Here is an 18,318-nt window from a genome sequence, read left to right as displayed (position 1 = left end):
GGCTGTCTTTAGCCAAGTCTAACTGGGAGTATCAGCCAGAACTGGCCTAAACATTCTTCCTCCAGGTGTCCTTATTTTACCTCGAACTTCACAGTAGGCAAATAGCAATAGCCAGGTTTTCCTCTTTTTTTGTCTAGTGATAGCACTAGAGTTATCATAGAGATTCATGTTGTGGTAGGTGACTGTCACTAAACAAATGTTTTTTGTTGAACAAAATTAAAGATTACGAATTGTAGAGAATGTTTAGGATTTGATAATGTTTTGTCTCCGTAACAATTTCTGTAATATAGATCTTTGAAAATGCTAACATTTAGAGCCTGTCTCCCCTTCACTCAAACCGCTAGGACTTCTAAGCCATTTGTAGAAGAGTCTTTTAAATGTACATCAAACTCTGCTTCGGGCTACATCTAACATACCTTGGGGGGGGGGTGTTGGGTGTGTGTGCGGGTATATTCTGCAACATATTACTGACACAATAATACTTTCACTTGTTTGCTCTGTGCTGCTTGCCCAATGTTACCAAATCATTGCTGTCTACTGCTGGCTCCAGCACAACAAAAGTGGGGGAAAACCCCCCACTGCAGAACATTTATGAGATTTCAGCATATGGTTACCAGACGTCCCCATTTCCCAGGGACAGTCGCCGGATTTTCAAATCGGTCCCCGGACAAAATCTGTCCCCGGGCAAAACCTCTTTCTGGAATGTCCTCGGATTTCATTTAATGTCCCCAGATTTATATTTTAAGTGTTGTAGATTTATTAGAAGGAAATGAATGTTGCGTGATTGGTTCAATGGCACAAGACGACACATATGGGGACTTCTGGCGAGGTAAAATGGTGGGCGCCACGGCAGTGAGCAGCTCCTGAAGCCAGCCAGAGCCAACTGCGCTATCAGGCTGACTGAGCTGCTGAGGCTGCCACTGCTGAGTCCCCCGCGACCCGAATCGAACTGGGGGCAAGAGCCCCCAGCCACTCAGTTGACTGCCCAGCGGCGCTCTGGGGCCAGGAAAGCCCCAGAGCTGACGCAGGGAGAAGGAGGAGAGGAGAAGAAGGAAGAGAAAGAGGAAGGAGAAAAAAGAGGGGAGCCCCGACCTTGCCGCACAGCTGCTGCCGCCACCGCTGAGAAGGAGAGGTAGGAGAGCACCGGGAGGGCAGGGACACGTGGCCAAGCCCAGGCCCAACCCGAGCCTACTCCACAGCGGCTAGCGCTCCAAGAGAGCATGCTGGGGCCCAGAGGAAGGCCACGCGACAGAAGAGACCACAGAAGAGAAGATACTACTTTTTAAAAAAATAATAATAACTTTTTCTCTTTTTTTTTAAAAAAAGTGTCCCCAGATTCTTTGGGGGGGGGGAATGGTAACCTTATTTCAGCAGGAAGTTACAGGATGTGCACTGACTGGAACTGAAGCAATATGACTGCCCAAAATGTTGCAGGCACAAACAGTATTAAAAGCAGGATTGTCCATAACTTCCACAATAGCATAATTGGCATAAATCATGAATGCACAATGGAAAGATTCGTTATTGCTTGATATGGAGGGGCATGGTTGTTGAAATTATTGGAGGCAAAGTTGTTTGATTAGAGAAAAACCATTGCTGACATTATGTAATAATAATAGAGAACCTCTTTTGGACTTTTTGTGTGAAAAAGAGAATGAATGAATTTGAGACACTTGGGTCTGAAGAATGGAAAAAATATTACTTAACAGAAAGTAGAATGGTTGGGTGTCAATTTAGAGTGAATGTTTTGAATAATTTATCTACTAACAGACGGAAAATCGGAAGTCCTTTTTATTTGTCTTTCTTTTCTTCATTTCTTTCCTCCCCCCCCTTTTTTTCTCTTTCTTTTTTCCATTTGGTGTCCTCTGCTCTGGTCCATTATTGAAGGTGATAGATGGTTGGTGGAAGGACCCTGAGTGAGAGGCAGGGAAGGGAAGACCTCCCAGGACGAGAGACTGGGGGAAGAAAGGAAAGCTCCCAGGTGGGACCTGGGAAGGCCCACCACTTTCTGTGGGTGACAAGGATTAAGAGCTACCTTTGAGAGACGACTCCACATTTTCTTTTTCCTTGCTCTTTGTTTTTATTGAGATTAGTTTATTTTATCTTATTATGAAAAATAAAATCTCATGAGGAAAAGTGAACGCACAATTAATGGCATTCAATTAACTCAGAATAGATGCACTGAACTAGGAACATGGCTAAATTTGATTCATTAATTTGAATAGATATACTCTTGAGTAAAAGTGAGTTGAATGCCACCTATAAAAATTATGTTTGTAAGTGCCCTTGCTGTCAGCTCTCAACTCGCTACTCCTTGGTTCTTGGAAGTGCCTCTTACTTTGCCTTGATCTTTTGAGTACCTTAATGGTATGGAATTGATGCTTTTGAATTATGGTGCTGGAGGAGACTCTTGAGAGTCCCATGGACTGCAAGAAGATCAAACCTCTCTATTTTGAAGGAAATCATCCCTGAGTGCTCACTGGAAGGACAGATCCTGAAGCTGAGGCTCCAAGACTTTGGCCACCTCATGAGAAGAGAAGACTCCCTGGAAAAGACCCTGATGTTGGGATAGATTGAGGGCACAAGGAGAAGGGGACGACAGACGACGAGATGGTTGGACAGTGTTCTTGAAGCTATGAACATGAGTTTGACCAAGCAGTGGAAGACAGGAGTGCCTGGCATGTTGTGGTCCATGGGGTCACGAAGAGTCAGACGCGACTAAACATCTAAACAACAAGAATGGTATGGAAGGGAGGTTGTGTAAGAGGGATACTGCAAACATACTCATGGATATTCGTACCTTCCCTGAAAGTCAATACTGTCCCCTAGCTGCAAAACTGGAGGTCCACAACCAGAGAAATGTGCTGCACCAAAGTATGTTGGCGCTCCATTCTTTCCACGAGTTGCTGTTTGGTCAGTGAAATTGTCTATTGGGAAAAACCCTTACCTTTCACGTCCTGGTTTACAGTCCTTGTTCTTGTCTGCTACTTTGGCTATCTTCACTCTTTGTTTGCAATGAAACAGAATGTTATAGTAGACATGGTAACTTCGTGATGCCACACGGTAATGATGCTGACGGCAAACAAAGCCTTCCCATTACCCCACCAGCATTTCCAACATTAGAGGTACACAGTTGGTTTACTGCCAAGAAATTTAGGCTGACACTCAAAGAGTGGATTGGGTTTTGCTGCGGTCAAAATGTTCATGGAGCACATTATCTTTCACCCCATTTAAGTGCAACACAAGTATTAACTGCACATTAGCTACTCTTAGCTGCTCCTGGTAATGGCTGAGACCAATTACCACTATTAATTTTATCATGTGTGTGCTACAATTTGCTTGATTAATGTCTTCTACCTGATTTCACATTTAGTATCATCTCTGTTGGGCTAGACAGTTCCTTTAGAAAAAAGCAAAAGCAAATGTGGACTGTTCAAACGGAGTCCAGTATCTGCAAAGATTTCCCGCTGCGTTGATAATAATAAATACAATATAATTCACTCACAAATGTATCCTGATGACCAATAATTCTCATGTTATAGTTACAATCAGATTAATTGAATTTGTAAAAATCGTTTTGGACCCTTTCCCCTTTGCTGGTACTTATCCCAAACAACCGTGTTGGCATGCTCAACAGTTGCAAAAATCAAATTGGGAAAATGTATTCGGAATTAACAAGTTCAACAGTTGCAAAAAATCAAATTGAGAAAATGTATTCGGAATTAATGTTTGGTTTATTTGTATACAAAGCTGAAGAGAACTCCAGCTCCAGGAAGTGCATTGGCCACTGGAGGTACATTTAGAAGTCTAAGGCAGGCATGGCTAAACTTGGCCCTCCAGCTGTTTTGGGACTACATTTCCCATCACCCCTGCCCACTTGTCCTGTTAGCTAGGGATGATGGGAGTTGTAGTCCCAAAACAGCTAGAGGGTCGAGTTTGGCCATGCCTGGTCTAAGGAACTGCCTTGGGTGTTAGAAACTCAATTTCACTCATCCCCCCAAAAAGCAGACAAAACACCCCCCCCAAAAAAGTGGGTGCTGAGATAAGTCTCCCAGGGTGCCATGGAGCCCAGGCACTGTCTATATGCCCAGTGCCTACACTATAATGGGCTTGGTACTGGAAGCAAATGCTGAAACAATTGTTTGGATAAGTCTTATTTAGACTGCAACCTCAGTGCTGTGGGATAGGTAGTTTAACACGTTTTCTTATGCACACTTTCCTTGGTGTAAGCCTCTCCAAGCAGCTATTGGCTTTGGAGCAATGCTGGCACACAGATACAACACAGGCAAGTCCAGTGCTTTTTTTCTATAAAAAAATGTTTAGGGGTACTCTATTATTATTATTATTATTATTATTATTATTATTATTATTATTATTATTATTATTATTTATTTATTATTAATACCCCGCCCATCTGGCTAGGTTTCCCCAGCCACTCTGGGCAGCTTCCAACAGAATATTAAAATACAATAGTCTTTTAAACATTAAAAGCTTCCCTAAACAGGGCTGCCTTCAGATGTCTTCTAAAAGTCTGGTAGTTTTCTCTTTGACATCTGGTGGGAGGGTGTTCCACGGGGTGGGTGCCACTACCGAGAAGGCCCTCTGCCTGGTTCCCTGTAGCTTGGCTTCTCGCAGTGAGGGAACTGCCAGAAGGCCCTTGATACTGGACCTCAGTGTCCGGGCAGAACGATGGGGGTGGAGACACTCCTTCAGGTATAGTGAACCAAGGCCGTTTAGGGCTTTAAAGGTCAGCATCAACACTTTGAATTGTGCTCGGAAACGTACTAGGAGCCAGTGTAGGTCTTTCAAGACCGGTGTTATGTGGTCTTGGCGGCCATTCCCAGTCACCAGCCTGGCTGCCGCGTTCTGGATTAGTTGTAGTTTCCGGGTCACCTTCAAAGGTAGCCCCACGTAGAACGCATTGCAGTAATCCAAGCGGGAGATAACCAGAGCATGCACCACTCTGGCGAGGCAGTCTGCGGGCAGGTAGGGTCTCGGTCTGCGTACCAGATGGAGCTGGTAAACAGCTGCCCTGGACACAGAATTGACCTGTGCCTCCATGGACAGCTGTGAGTCCAAAATGACTCCCAGGCTGTGCACCTGGTCCTTCAGGGGCACAGTTACCCCATTCAGGACCAAGGAGTCCTACTCGTATTGAATACGAGTTTCCTACTCGTATTGAAATACTGCCCCTCAATGAGGCCAAACTTCGATTCACAACATGTTTAGGGGTATGCGTACCCCTGTGCCCCCCAAAAAAGCACTGGGAACGTCCATTCTCCCGCAGGTCATTGCTTCTGGGAGAGTCTGAATTTGCGGAAATGGGAAAAACAGTTAACCTGGTCCCAGAGTAATGGCCCCAGTCCATAATCTCCATGGTAACTATAAAGAGAAAAAAGATGTAGGTAAAACTTGCCATGGAATCTTCCATATCACAACAGGGCTATGTACGCATGAAATGCAGCAAGGCTGTTGCTGTTCACCCCAGAGAGGAGACAGGGATGTCTTCACCCACATATATTGCTTGCTAGATTTTCCTGCCCCTGCAACCCATCCCCTGAATGTGGAAATATTCCCTTAAGTTACTCCACCCAGGATTTCCCCCTGAAATGGCTTGGCACCAGCTTTTCTTTCTCCCCATAGAGTCCCGATGTACAGTGGTACCTCAGGTTACATACACTTCAGGTTACATACGCTTCAGGTTACAGACTCCGCTAACCCAGAAATAGTGCTTCAGGTTAAGAACTTTGCTTCAGGATGAGAACATAAATCGTGCTGCGGCGGTGCGGCAGCAGCGGGAGGCCCCATTAGCTAAAGTGGTGCTTCAGGTTAAGAACAGTTTCAGGTTAAGAACGGACCTCCGGAATGAATTAAGTACTTAACCCGAGGTACCACTGTAATCTTGGCGGGAGAGAAAACAACAAGGGAGAAATGGTTTGGCATCAAAAAGCAAAGGTGGATTTCAGGACTCTTCAGAATCTCCCCTCCCGCACCACACACCAGAAATCATTGTGTTGTTGTTTGAATTAAGTGGGATCTCAGATGGGCTATTCCACCTTCACGCCTAGTTTGCCTTGTAGAAATAGCTCCTGAGACGATGGAGGAGGCTTCTGAGAGGCCAACTTGTTCGCTGAGAAAATGAAGCATAAGAAGCTAAAAGGGGCTTTATTAATTGGCAAGCTACATAATGAGAAGCATTAAAGAGATAAAATCATTTATTCTTTTAGTAACTCTCAAAAAGAACAAAAGAGTAATAGAATCCATGTGTGAGGGTTATTATCAGTGCTTTTTTCTGGGGATACGCATACCCCTAAACATTTTGTGAATCTTCGTAAGGTAAAGGTAAAGGGACCCCTGACCATTAGGTCCAGTCGTGACCGACTCTGGGGTTGCGGTGCTAATCTCGCTTTATTGGCCGAGGGAGCCGGCGTACAGCTTTCGGGTCATGTGGCCAGCATGACTAAGCCGCTGCTGGTGAACCAGAGAAGCGCATGGAAACGGCGTTTACCTATTTATCTACTTGCACTTTGACATGCTTTCGAACTGCTAGGTGGGCAGGAGCAGGGACTGAGCAATGGGAGCTCACCCCGTCACGGGGATTCGAACTGCCGACCTTCTGATCAGCAAGTCCTAGGCTCTGTGGTTTAACCCACAGCGCCACCCACGTCTCTGTGAATCTTCGTACTTTTGTCCATTTACTGTATTTATTCTTCCCGATTTGAACTATAAGACAGTGATTTTCTTGAGTCAAAATGAAAGTACCCCTAAACTTTTTTTTTTTAAAAAAAGCACTGGTTCAGGAAGGCTGGTTCTTGCTCTTCATTATTTATTATGCTTGGTATAGCTCCTGGAATAAAGTATATCACAGCATCTCTTACACTGAATGACTCCAGGCAACTGGAATGAAGGTACAAAGGCATCAGCATTCCAGGTATCTCATACAGCTGCATTTTCTTAAGCAATAATGGCTTCTAGAAACATTTGCAATAGCATGCATTATTTTTCAAGAGGTGTAGCTAAAAATCAAAGATGGTGCGTGTAATCGTTCAAGCACTGGATTTAATGGTTCCTGCTTCATGGGGCATATGGCGGTGGCAAAAGGGTGGCAGATATTTTGTCATAGGCCGGTGGGGCATCAGGCACCTGTGAAAATGGAAACCAGGAAAGGGAAAATAATAATAATATAATAATTTATTACTTATACCCCACCCACCTGGCTGGGTCTCCCCAGCCACTCTGGGCGGCTTCCAACAGGAGATTAAAAATACATGAAAACATCAGTCATTAAAAAACTTCCCTAAACAGGGCTGCCTTCAGATGTCTTCTAAAAGTCAGATAGTTGTTTATTCCTTTGACATCTGATGGGAAGGCATCCCACAGGGCAGGAGCCACTACCGAGAAGGCCCTCTGCCTGGTTCCCTGTAACTTCTCTCAGTGAGGGAACTGCCAGAAGGCCCTCGGCGCTGGACCTCAGTGTCCAGGCCGAACGATGGGGGTGGAGATGCTCCTTCAGGTATACTGGGCCGAGGCCGTTTAGGGCTTTAAAGGTCAACCACCAACACTTTGAATTGTGTTCGGAAACCTACTGTTATTCATATGCTAAGTTGTAACCTCAGAACAACCCTGTGAGGTAGGCTAGGCTAAGATGCAATGACTGGTCCAAGGTCACCCCATGAGCAACGTGGGATTTGAACCCCAGTCTCTCAGGTCCTAGTCTAAAGCTCTAACCACTCCACTGGCCCTCTCACTGCACTCTCTGGTGGTCACAGAAAGGGTTTCCAAATGTTAAGAAAAGGATAATCTTACCACATGGCTTCTGTTGCTGTTGTATTCCTGCAAGGGCAATTTGGAGCCCAACAAACCACTTTTGCCTTCCGAGATCCTTCCAGTGGCCCCTCCAAAATTCTTACTCTGTGGCACACAGGGAGAAAAGGGCAGAGAAACGAGACATTTGAATGCAAGGAAAATTAGAAGGTCCATAATATTTTTAAAAAACCAGTAATGAGAATTAAGTCTAAGAGTATTTTGCACATGAGGCCTAAATCTGTTTGTGGCTTACATCATCTGTCTGTAATGTCAATGTGCTTTCAGTTTCTTTTTTATCAGCATTTAACATTCACATGTGGTCTCGCACAAAATTTGCTCTTTAAGTCCCTGTGAAAGTGGGGTCCTACTTGCTCTCACCCTACAGTGCATGTGTGGTTCTTAACATGCTATAGTCTTGCAATACATCCCTCCACTGTGAGCCAGTGTAGTGTAGTGGTTAAGAGCGGTGGACTCGTAATCTGGTGAACTGGGTTCGCTTCCCCGCTCCTCCACATGCAGCTGCTGGGTGACCTTCGGGCAGTCACACTTCTCTGAAGTCTCTTAGCCCCACTCACCTCACAGAGTGTTTGTTGTGGGGGAGGAAGGGAAACGAGAATGTTAGCTGCTTTGAGATTCCTTCGGGTAGTGATAAAGCGGGATAGCAAATCCAAACAACTCCTTCTCCTGCATAAACCTTTGGCAACCCTCTGCGGACTGCGTCTGATGGGGGTCTCCCAAACATCTGGAGGGTAATCAGTCTGGCAAAGGCTGTCATAGGCTATTGTGCACATTGAGTACACCCAAGGCTTAACTTACGACAGGGCTAGTATCTGCTCCCTATGTTTAGGTTTAACTCTAGATCATAGGAAGTACAGTACCATACAAATGTACCTAAGAGCAGGGGCAGAGTGTATTTGCCTCACCAGTACTGAGTAACCATGAAGTGTACTTGCACATCAGAGTTTAGGGGGAAAGACTACTGGACTGTGGATCCCGGGCAGAACTGAGATGCAGAATTTTTTAATTTTAATTTTTATCCTTACCAGAAGGCTTCTATAACCATTGCGCTTTTTGTAATACCAACAGCCAATAATCAGCAAAGCTGTAAGAATCACAACGAGAATTCCAATGCCTGCAGCCCTGTTTGGAAAAGAAGAAGAGACCATACAAAACACATATGGGAACAAGGAAGATTTTACTATGTCCTGTCCGAAGCACAGTTTTAAAGGGCCAGGCAAACCAGTAGGCTTCGTAGGGAATGCGATAAGCATGTTGAATCAACTCTATGAAACTGCATATTCAGTACAGAATTTGTGCAAAAAAACACACAGGCAGCCAGGAACAAATAAATAAAGATGGGCTTTTGATTATGGGCTGCAATACAACTGGCACACTGCATGATGAGGCTTCCATATGAATAGATTTTGATATGGAATTATCTCCTTGTTACGACACTGACACAATAGATTTAGAGGGGATGAAAGGGCTGAGTTCAAAAATATTTCAGTACCAGCTGAAGGTGAAGGTGGAAATGGCATGCACATAACTGCATCTCACCCAAGAGACAACCTCTCACACAGCGGAGGGGACAGGTACGTCCCCCTGAGGGTGATGGGACGTAAAAGTGAATGTGCAAATGATTATTTGTTTATTTGTGGTGTTTATAGTCCACCTCTCACCTGAAAGTCCCAGGGTGGAAAATACATAAATACGTTGAAATTGAACAATGGCAATAAAATGGGAACAATGAAAATAAGAAATAAGGCAGGAGAGGCAGTGCAAACAAACTTATCAAAACTCAATGCGCCTCTACCAAAGGTCTGAAGCAAGATGCCCCTCAGAGAAATTATTCCAAAGGCACAAAGGACCCCTGGACGGTTGAGTCCAGTCAAAGGTGACTATGGGGTTGCGGTGCTCATCTCACTTTCAGGCCGAGGGAGCCGGCGTTTGTCCACAGCCAGCTTTCCAGGTCATGTGGCCAGGTTGACTAAACCGATTCTGGTGCAATAGAACACCATGATGGAAACCAGAGCACACGGAAACACCGTTTACCTTCCCGCCGGAGCAGTACCTATTTATCTACTTGCACTGGCATGCTTTCAAACTGCTAGGTTGGCAGGAGCTGGGACAGAGCAACGGGAGCTCACCTCGTTGCGGGGATTCGAACCACCGACCTTCTGATCGGCAAGCCCAAGAGCCTCAGTGGTTTAGACCACAGCGCCACCTGCGTCCCTTGCAAATAAAGACCTCCCATGGATACCCTCAATGTAAACCTCACTGGGTTCAATAATATGGCATCTTTATGTCAAAAGTCCCATTAAGCTTGGGATATTCAACTCAGGAATGTAGGAAGGTGCCTTAAATTGAGTCAGACCCTTGTTCCATTCAGCTTGATATTATCTACCTGGACTAGCAGAGGCTTTCTGGGGCTCCAAGCAGGATTCTTTCCCAGGCCTCCCTAGAAATGCCAGGGATTGAATCGGGGAACTACTGCATGCAAAACGGATGCTCGACCACTAAGCTACAGCTCTTCCCAATTGCATATATTCCCCAAAGCATATCTGCAAAGCAAACTAAGCCAATTCCATTTCCGACGGGATTATTGTCAGGAGTGCGTGCAGGAGCCGGGCCCTGTGACCAATAGGACTCTGCAGGACTGGGGCCTTCCTAAGTTTGTTCTGAAGAGGCAAGGTGCGGCCTCACAGGTGAGGCCGACTGGTAACTCACAGCACCTGGTGGCAAGAGCTGGGAAGGGATATAAGGTCAGCATTTTCCCTTCGGCTCTTTGCCACAGCAACATGTTCCCTGCCTTGTTACGTTTGACTTCGTGACTCCGTGCTTCTTGATCCTTGGACCCTTGACTTCGTGACTCCTTGCTTCTTGATTTTAATTGTTTTAATGTTGTATTTTAATCTTGTTTTTAAGATGTATTCATTCAAGTCATTTTTATTATTGGTTGTTAGCCACCCTGAGCCCGGCCTTGGCTGGGGAGGGCGAAGTATAAATAAAATTATTATTATTATTATTATTATTATTATTATTATTATTGATCCTCAGACCCCTGACTTTGTGACTCCTTGCTCCTTGATCCTCAGACCCTTGACTTTGTGACTCCTTGCTTCCTGACCCTTGGACTCTTGGCTTTCTGACTCCTGGCTTCTGGACTCCCGTTCCTGCTCCAATTCCACCATCTTGCCCCTGGTCCCAACATCTCCAGCTGGGACTTCGAACGCCTGTGAACCGGACCATGACAATTATTTTCACAGCTATTGCATGAGGCGTTGTGGATGCCCCCTTCATATGTGAGCATGACCGCTTCACATGTAAGCCCAACCCCATCGTCTCAATTCCAGCACTCCTATGAACTCAAGTTCCTGGTGACACCTGAAAAACCATTACAGTATAGCATAAAGTAGCAGAGAGTGGGAGTATAAATAAGCAAAGTATGTTTTCTTTCTTTCTTGAATAAGGCTGAAGAGAAAGGGCGATGAGAGTCTCTGTGCTGCAAGTGAAGCAACGAGAGCTGAAGAAATCAACAAGATGTCATAGAATCATCAACCTGTAGAGTTGGGATGAGGGTCATCTGGTCCAAGCCCCCACAATGCAGGAATATTTTGCCCAACGTGGGGCTCAAACCCACAACCCTAAAATTCAGCATCCCATGGTCTACCAACTTAGCTATGCCAGGCTCTCAAATCAACCTTGGGCAACCCTAGGTGGGCTGGGTCTGATGGGTCTGACGCCAACCAGAACGAAAGACACAGAGGAAGATACCGGAGGCCTCAGAGGAATGTGGGAAACGGTCAATTTGTGCAGAGAGCTGTTTCCTAACACAGACATCTGAGTCACAGGAAATCCCAGAACACAGACTGTTGACAACTTTGCGTTCAGCAGATAACAAGGCAACAGCGTTCTGATCAAATCTCTGTAGAGCATCACCTACGACTCCCCGCTAACCCAGATCGGCTACATTGGACCTTACCCCCCTCAATCAAGTGATTGTGTAAGTACGAATGTAATGCAATTAGCATTATGAGCATAATTAGTCTTGTCAACCTGTTACTGAGCATTTCAGTAAAAGGTGAATTAATTACTGTGTTGTCTTATCAACTCCCATCTCTCTAAGATTCTTGCTCTGTTGACCAGGGCCTTGATCGCCTGCTAGCAGGAGGTATTTTAAGAGATAATGTTGCAGTCACTGGCGTCTTTAAAGGTAAAGGGGCCCCTGACCATTAGGTCCAGTCGCGGACGACTCTGGGGTTGCGCCGCTCATCTCGCTCTAAAGGCCAAGAGAGCCAGCGTTTGTCTGCAGACAGCTTCCGGGTCATGTGGTCGGCATAACTAAGCCGCTTCTGAGCAGCGCACGGAAACGCCGTTTACCTTCCCGCCGGAGTGGTATCTATTTATCTACTTGCACTTTGACGTGCTTTCGAACTGCTAGGTGGGCAGGAGCTGGGACTGAGCAACGGGAGCTCACCCCGTTGCGGGGATTTGAACCGTTGACCTTCTGATCAGCAAGCCCTAGGCTCTGTGGTTTAGACCACAGTGCCACCCGCGTCCCTGAGACTGGCCTCTTTAGGTCTACATATTCATATGTAGGTCCTGGCTTTTGCAGTGCTTACTGGCACTCAGTCCTCACAGTTTTGTGACAGTCTATTTAACTACTGTTGTTAGAAGGGCGGGGTATGATTTGGCTTAAATTACTGGGGAAAGTCAGGTTTTGGTTTTCATTAGAAGCCCCCAAGCTTCCCCACCCCAGTAATTTGAGCCCTGGGCCAGGCTGCTATTGCCTTTTATGGGGTGTAGCTTAGACTGTGCCATTCTCAGGTTACCCCTGGTCTACTGCATAAACTGTGAAGAACTGAAGTCAGGGTGAACAATCTTCAAAAGCCTGGATAAATTAGCGATTGGATGCAGCGAACCAGCACATCAGAAACCTAACAAGAACAACACATTCATGCAGAAACACCCTTAGGACAACCACAGTTGGGGATAGTGGTTATAAATATTCTCCATTCATTCCACAAAGTATTAAAGTGTACATTAAAAGCAAAAGGGAAAAAAGGCACTTTACATTGGTGAGTCGACTCCCATCTCCCTCCCACCCCAAAACCTTCTCCCCCTGGCTCCATTTTCAGTCTTGTTTGTGGCCAGTTCCCCCCTCTGACAGCAGTAGAGCTGTGGCTGCAGCAGCTGCAGCAGCTCAGCTCTTTGTTCTTTTTCAAATAAAATCACTACTCTAGAAATGTTAATCTGAAGCCCAGAGGAAGCATCCAGGGATGCCTCCCTGAAAAGGCTTTTTTCAGGCCCTGTCCACAGAGAAGGGCTTTCTCCTTCCCCCCGCCAAGAGACTGGCCAGCACCCAATAGCACAGGGCCAAGAAGAAGGAAGCTTCGTACATGGGCAGAGGCTCAGCATATAGGGTGGGAGGGGGAGTAAAACAGGCACACACCCCAGGAAAGGGGTTATAAATGGATGAGCTGAGAGCTTGACCCTGAACTCAGATGGAGAAACCCATTCTCCCTTTTGCGACTAAAATTGCATATTTGGAATGGCACTGAAATAGTTTGTCAATAAGTCCGATAGCTCCGCTTACTCTTCCGCTGAAAGAGAGGTGGATCCCTTTCCTCGAGCAAAGCTGCCATCTAGGTAGTGCTGTCCCCTGGGCATCTTGTTTGGTTCAGATCACACCTACAAAATGGACAAAGGGGTGACCATTTTCATCGTATCATTGATAATCTTGACAGAAACACAGCCTCACTTGTTGACAGGACAGTTTCTTAAGAAAGAAAACAGCTTACTGGCAATGTTCCCCAAATATGCATAGCTACTCAGCTGAAGTCTTGGTTGGGGAACCATCTAGGGGAACCATAGGCAAACTTGGCCCTCCAGATGTTTTGGGACTACAACTTCCATGATTCCCAGCTAACAGGACCAGTGGTCAGGGATGATGGGAACTGTAGTCCCAAAACATCTGGAGGGCCGAGTTTGCCTATACCTGATCAAGGCTTCAGAAAGGTTTTCATTTTTATGTTTTTTAAATTTTTATTTTATTGTCTTTTCTAGTTTGCTTTAGATATCGTCTCAATCCTTCGAAAGAGAAAAAAGGATGCTAGGAAAATGATTATACATTGATTCGTTAAAGGCAAATGTTTGCACTGACCACTAAAAGGAAATCTCAATGACTGAATGAGCCGGTGATTATTAAAGTATTTTAATAAAGTTCTGCATGTGAAAAGTCTAAGTGAAATAAATAGTCTCATCGACATTTCCCCACACATTCACTTATTTGCTTCCATGCCCTCTGGGCGCGGGGGGGGGGGGCATTTCAGACTGGTGTAATCTGCAGAATATCTATACAGTGGTACCTCGAGTTACAGACGCTTCAGGTTACAGACTCCGCTAACCCAGAAATAGTACCTCGGGTTAAGAACTTTGCTTCAGGATGAGAACAGAAATCATGTGGTGGCAGCGGGAGGCCCCACTAGCTAAAGTGGTGCTTCAGGTTAAGAACAGTTTCAGGTTAAGAACGGACCTCCAGAACGAATTAAGTTCTTAACTCAAGGTACTACTGTATACATAGCAGGTTAAGAGCACATGCATTTTGTAGTGTATGGTAGGCGAAAGGCTTTGCATTCAGAATCATCCTATATTTAGTCTCTTGCATCCTCGATTAAAAGGTAGAACAAAGAACAAGTTATGTGAACTATGCTGTCTGAGCCTCTGAAGACCTGCTGTCAATCAGAGCTGACAATTCAGGGCTAGCTGGTCAAAGATTCTGGTAATGGAGCAAAGAGACAGAAAGTGGACTGCAGGGCAGGTCTGACTTTGAAATTGTACCCTTGAAAGCTATCAAATTTAAACATGGTGTGCTAAAAACAAAATCCACACTTTTAATTCATAAAAGAAAGGGGGAAACGTTTTAAATAATAAAAAGTGGGCAGAGTGTTCTTACTGCTAGATAGCATTGATTGTTTAATGGCGCCAGATCACTGATTGCAGGAGGGAGCTGGGTCAGTTATTACGCCAAAACGTAATAAACCTATTTAAAAAATGAAATAAACTTCCAGTCCCTGAACCACTGTTTGAAGAACAGAGAGAGATTCCAGGATTTAGAATTCGTTGACCCTTGATTTTGAAAAAGACACACTGGAGCATTGTGTAACTTTAAAAAAAATCAAAAACTTAATAGGTTTTGCTATTAGGATGTGAATGAACACAACTCTGCAGAGGCCGTAGACCAACGTTGTCTTAACTTTATATTGCCCCGTGCTTTTCCTAATGTCACAATCTGATGGATTTATCTGCTTGTCATTTGTGTAAATACCCAAGGAAAATTAAGCAGCCATATCAAATCAAACTGAATGGCTTCATCCAGAAAAGCACACAGATAAACATTTTGGCCCACAGCTATGCTACTTAAATCTCATTAAATGAAAGGAGATTGAAACAGCCTATCAAGTGCAGGATTGCAATCTCTGATTTCAGCAGTGCACAGAATAGTAAATTGTGCTGTGAACTAAAATTACAGAGCTACCACAGTCAGGTAAGGGTAAAGGTCCCACATGCTAAAGGTCCCACAATTTAAGAAACTTATTTCTTAACCAAATATATTTTTTCCCCAAGAGATAAGAAAACTGGTAAAACTGAAATTTAATACAACATGAAAATCTTGTGCAAGAAATAAACAAGGCTTACCTTTCTTACAGACTCTGGCTGAGTGCTAAGGCATAACCAGATTTCCTTCCTCCTCTATCTCTTTTTTACTTTTTTAAATTTCCTCCTTAGGACTACTGAGCTCTCATGACCATCACGAGTCTGAATTCCTGGCGGTGCAGCTTCTTGATCGCTTTAATTAGCGTGAAAGGCTAAGACCAAAGAAATGGTTTCTGTTCTTTCCATTTCTACCCAAACCCCTCCCAGAGGGAAGCCACATTCAGTTCAGTGGGACTTGCTCCCTAGCTAAGTGTGTCTAGGATTGCAGCCTTATGCAAACAATAAAGAGTAGCTGTTCAGTTATTGTGTGCAGCAATCCAGACCTCTCTTCTTGAAGCACTGCAGGGGGCAGAAGCAAATGCTTAATACAAGTACAGTGGATGCTCGGGTTGTGAACGTGATCTGTGTGGGATGCACGTTCGCGACCTGCAGCAGCGCATCTGCGCACGCATGGGTTGCGCTTCGGCGCTTCGGCGCATGCGCTAAGTGCGATTTAGTGCTTCTGCGCATGTGTGACCCCCGAAACCTAGAAGTAACCCGTTCCAGTACTTCCGAATTTCGGCGGGTCTGTAACCCGAAAAAACACAACTTGAAGCGTCTGTAACCTGAGGTATGACTGTACAGTGGTACCTCGGGCTAAGAACTTAATACGTTCTGGAGGTCTGTTCTTAACCTGAAACTGTTCTTAACCTGAGGTACCACTTTAGCTATAGGGGCCTCCTGCTGCCGCCGCTGCGCCACCACCACCTGATTTCTGTTCGCATCCTGAAGCAAAGTTCTTAACCCGAGGTACTATTTCTGGGTTAGCGGAGGCTGTAACCTGAAGCGTCTGTAACCCGAGGTACCATTGTGCAAAGGACAGCTGCAGATATGATCATCTCAGCTCAAACTGCACTAATAATCAGGTGGCCTGATGGGCCTCTGAAGTTCTGCGGATGCCAATGAGACAGTCCTATATAAGCTCCATCATTTTTTACATCAAAGAGGGTGCTTGCAGCAAGGTCTCTGCTCTTTAAAATATGGCGAGCTTAAATTGGAAAGAGACTTCCCTGCAAGCTAGCTAAGGGCTCAGCCGGCAATCTTGTAAAACAAATGTAAAGATTTTTTTAAAAAATAAAGATTTACACAAAAGCTACATATAGAAATATAGAACCAATAAGAAGGTTCGGGGGACTAGATGGGTTCATCTGAATTAACTGCCCATACAGCAGTAGTGATGTATGGAAGTGAGAGCTGGACCATATAGAAGGCTGATCGCCGAAGAATGGATGCTTTTGAATTATGGTGCTGGAGGAGACTCTTGAGAGTCCCATGGACTGCAAGAAGATCAAACCTATCCATTCTTAAGGAAATCAGCCCTGAGTGCTCACTGGAAGGACAGATCCTGAAGCTAAGGCTCCAATTCTTTGGCCACCTCATGAGAAGAGAAGACTCCCTGGAAAAGACCCTGATGTTGGGAAAAATGGAGGGCACAAGGAGAAGGGGACAACAGAGTATGAGATGGTTGGACAGTGTTCTCGAAGCTACCAACATGAGTTTGACCAAGCTGAGGGAGGCAGTGGAAGACAGGAGTGCCTGGCATGCTGTGGTCCATGGGGTCATGAAGAGTCGGACATGACTAAATGACTAAACAACAGCAGCAGCATTGAACATGAACTGGTAGCAGGCAATAAATAAAGGGTCTAATTAGGGCTGTGTATATATGCTAGGGGGACGTGGGTCTAAACCACAGAGCCTAGGGCTTGCCAATCAAAAGGTCAGCGGTTCGAATCCCCGCGATGGGGTGAGCTCCTGTTGCTCAGTCCCTGCTCCTGCCAACCTAGCAGTTCGAAAGCACGTCAAAGTGCAAGTAGATATAGGTACCGCTCCGACGGGAAGGTAAATGGCGTTTCCGTGCACTGCTCTGATTCGCCAGAAGCGGCTTAGTCATGCTGGCCACATGACCTGGAACCTGTCTGCGGACAAAACGCCAGCTCCCTCGGCCACCAAAGCGAGATGAGTGCCGCAACCCCAAAGTCGTCTGTGACTGGACTTAACGGTCAGGGGTCCCTTTACCTTTATAGATGCTAGGAGAGGATAAATTTATTGATTAATATCCTTCCTTCCTCAGGTCTGTGAGTTCAGCAGAGTGCATCTCTTAAGATGGCGTCTGAGCAATGGACCTACCTACTAGGCACAGGTTTTCTGCCTGTATTTTTCACTGTCCTGTCCAGCTTTAATAAATTCAATGGGGGTGGGGCACAATACTTGAGTAAAAGAGTATAATACTCACCACCTGGTTTTCTATAAATGTTTCCAGCATGTGCCTTTGTATGTGTGTGTGTAAGCGTGTAAATATTTGCTTCAGGCCACCACAACAGTTGCATGTAATACCATCAAAATTAGCACCTTTTCCATGCTACTTTATTCTACATTGCACAAATGGAAAATAGCCCATGGAAGCAGGATAGAAAGAGCCATGGGGGGGGGGGGAATAGCATGAGACCCAAAGTCAATGAGAGGCTTTTTTGTACTCCTTGTGGCTAAAAACAAACCAGGTATACTTTCTTCCCTCTCAGAAAAGAATTCATCAATAACTGCTTGCAGAGAGCGGGGATCACATAAAGGGGTTCTTTGTCATTGCCAGCAGCCAGGCAGTCACAAATCACCCATGTGATGATATTGCCAGTGCATTTGTGCTTTGCCATGGGCTGATCTTGCATTCAGATGACTCAAGATTCCAGATGTCAAAGGTCTATTATTCTCGAGAGCGATGAAGAGATCCCTGTCCATGTTAGCGAATCCCTTCGGAGCAGG

The 18,318-nt window shown here is 45.2% G+C and overlaps 1 protein-coding gene across 2 annotated transcripts; it reads right to left on the bottom strand.

Moving 5' to 3' along the window:
• Window positions 1-6,154: 6,154 nt before the first annotated feature.
• MLANA (melan-A) lies at window positions 6,155-17,818 on the bottom strand. 2 transcript variants are annotated; one of them, XM_081845730.1, is made up of 5 exons: window positions 17,795-17,818; window positions 13,403-13,497; window positions 8,850-8,946; window positions 7,807-7,911; window positions 6,155-7,143 (listed from the first exon to the last, which is right to left on the bottom strand). In XM_081845730.1, exons 2-5 carry the CDS (start codon window positions 13,474-13,476, stop codon window positions 7,075-7,077), a joined length of 345 nt encoding a protein of 114 aa, XP_081701856.1. In that variant the 5' UTR covers window positions 13,477-13,497; window positions 17,795-17,818; the 3' UTR covers window positions 6,155-7,074. The 2 variants fall into 2 exon arrangements, with proteins under 2 accessions (XP_081701856.1, XP_081701855.1); XM_081845729.1 differs by lacking the exon at window positions 17,795-17,818 and adding an exon at window positions 15,505-15,663.
• Between the last annotated feature and the right edge of the window lie 500 nt (window positions 17,819-18,318).

The sequence above is a fragment of the Podarcis erhardii genome (genome assembly GCF_964252035.2).
Source record: "Podarcis erhardii genome assembly, chromosome: 17".
NCBI lineage: Eukaryota > Metazoa > Chordata > Lepidosauria > Squamata > Lacertidae > Podarcis > Podarcis erhardii.
Note: the sequence above shows the minus strand (reverse complement) of the source record. Positions and strands in the feature narration are given on the sequence as shown.